Below are 2,468 nucleotides of genomic sequence, written 5' to 3' on the forward strand. Positions count from 1 at the left end.
TAAATAATATTAATATATTTTTATTTTTCCATCGAACCAGGTACGCGTGATGTCTGAACCGAGTAACGTGCCACCCCTCTGGAGCACGGCTTATTTGGCCGGATTAACTGGTCGACTACTCAACTCGAAAATCGAACACGACGAGCCCACGGAGCTTGTATCACCCTGGTTCGTGACATTTCCCCAACCAGCAAGCGACTACCTTGCCTTTCGCCGGAAACTTGACCAAGAAAATGTCAGTTTGGAGAACGTGATAGTACGCGAGTCGGAACAGTGTCTGGTTGGCACCATCAAAGTACGTAATCTGGCGTACGACAAGGAGGTCGTGGTCAGGGCGAGCAACGACTCTTGGAAGACCCACGAGGACGTGCATTGCACCTACGTCGAACAACCCGGTGCTCCGGCACTAATCCTCTACGACACCTTCCGCTTTCGATTAACTCCGCCGCTGAAATCGAACGTGATCGAGTTCTGTGTACGATACCGTACCGATGGAAAAGAGTACTGGGATAATAACGACGGAAAAAATTTCATCGTTCGCAAAAAATTGGAGGTAGGTATTTTGGAATAACATTCAAACTTTTTTTTTCTTTTTATTATTTCACTTAACTAAACCTTTTCAAATCCAATTACTTTCCCCAGCAGAAGTTCCATAATAAATCCACTGCTCAAGGACAACTTGGAAACAACTTCCCATCATACCTACCTACCTACTTGAAAGGCTATAACCGCACCATAATAATAAATTCAATGCTCAAGGCCATTTCGAATCAACTCCAATTACACCTATTATCTACTACCCCATCATAACTCTTTTGTTTTACGTTTATTCTACTGGGTGGCGCACATAAAACTGGTCCCCCAAACACGTAAAATACAGTTTTAAGGTTATATTTTCGTATGTGAATGAATACTCCGTCGTACTAAATGGTACGGTACATTATTAGCAAATAAAATTGTAAAATTGTGTTATTATACGTTTGGGAGGATAGGCTTTATGTACGCCACCATATTGTCGATAAATTTACAGTACACGATTGTAACGCCTAAAAGATGTGTTTTCTGTTGTAGCCACGAGCACCACCCAAACGATACGATATCCTGGCAACAACGTGCGACGGTTTTTCGAACAACGGCATACGGGACAGCATACCGCGGATCACAGACGCAACTAGGGCGAATGTGCGCACGTGGAGCGAGTTCGCGTCTTGGCAGCACCTCACGAACGACGCACCGTACTGGTGAATCTCTGGGAAGCCTGGTCGCAAACGATGTACGAAAGTCGTACGAATTCTTCCAGTCTACTTGGTTTAACGATCGAGGCGCAGATCATCACGTGGGACGAGGCGGCGACATCGCGCGCGCGACACACGCGATAGAAACGACCAAATCGCATTGTGAAAACGTGTGTGTCCATATGAGCGTGTTAACAGCATGGACACCAGGAGCAGGGGAGAACGGGAGAACGTTGACGAAAGAAGAGAAGCGATGGACGTGTACGATTGAGTTCGATTTGCAAAGAAAATGAGCATGGTGTTGCATTGGAAAAAAGAGACAGAAGTAAATTGAAGATCGATAGCGCGGAACAGACGAGAAAGGAGGCATTGGTCGCGTTACATTTATGGTAAGTTGATCTTGTTCTCGTCCTGGTCGCCCATATAGCTTAATCCTCTGAATTCCCTCCAACAATTTATGCGCTACAATAATGTCTCCCTGTTGTTAGGAAGAAATAATAATGAATGTAATAAATCTGTCAGTAGGTGAAGGAATTTGGAAACACACTTCTCTGTTACAAAGATAGGAAGGAAAGATTATATTAGTCTCAGATGCTTAGATGATAGTCACGTCGAAAGAACACGTGTTAATGTATTTCATGCTGCTGGCAAGTACGCGTGTACCAAATTTTTTTTAAAGAGCCGTCCTTGCGATGTGGTACGAAGGAGGGTTAAGAAGGGAAAGGGGAAGAGGAACGAGAAGTCGCAATCAGCATAATTTCGTGATTCGATTTGCGGATGATAGCTTGGTGTAGAGATACTTTCTAAAACTGAAATCGCCTTGAAAATTTGCGAAGAATTAGCATGCCCCGTCGCACGGCAAATCTTTTCTCTGTCGACGAGCGCGCGCGAGCACAGCGTGTACACGCTCAAACTTTCTCTCTATAAATAACAATCTGGCGTGGTGCGACGATAACAGCCGTGACCGGCGAGTCGCCTGACTCTAATCGCCTTAACTAAAGGTTGTTACCACGCGTGACAAGATACATTCATTTCTTCGTCTTCGTTTCTTTTCCTCTCCTTTTCGTTCGTTAAGCCGGTTTCATTCGTGGTCAGACAGATGCACAGGGTGATCCGCAAATTGTGTCGTGAAATTTACATTTCTTATTTGAAAAGTTAAACATTCATGGACTAGTGTGTGTATAAGGAACAATAATTGGGTTATTTATATATTTTATAATATATTATAATTAA

The 2,468-nt window shown here is 43.7% G+C and overlaps 1 protein-coding gene across 3 annotated transcripts in view; it reads left to right on the plus strand.

Moving 5' to 3' along the window:
* LOC108570557 (protein phosphatase 1 regulatory subunit 3C-B) overlaps window positions 1-2,468 on the plus strand; it is an 8,944-nt gene that overhangs the window by 1,389 nt on the left and 5,087 nt on the right. For 2 of the 3 annotated variants that reach the window (XM_017932445.1, XM_017932436.1), the window contains exons 3-4: window positions 41-553; window positions 1,072-1,624. In XM_017932445.1, the coding sequence (XP_017787934.1) occupies window positions 41-553; window positions 1,072-1,245 (687 nt within the window). In that variant the 3' untranslated portion in view covers window positions 1,246-1,624. Of the gene's footprint in view, window positions 1-40; window positions 554-1,053; window positions 1,625-2,468 lie in introns of those variants that run through there. The other variant, XM_017932452.1, reaches the window with a different exon arrangement.

Source organism: Habropoda laboriosa, unplaced genomic scaffold (assembly GCF_001263275.1).
Source record: "Habropoda laboriosa isolate 0110345459 unplaced genomic scaffold, ASM126327v1 scaffold23, whole genome shotgun sequence".
NCBI lineage: Eukaryota > Metazoa > Arthropoda > Insecta > Hymenoptera > Apidae > Habropoda > Habropoda laboriosa.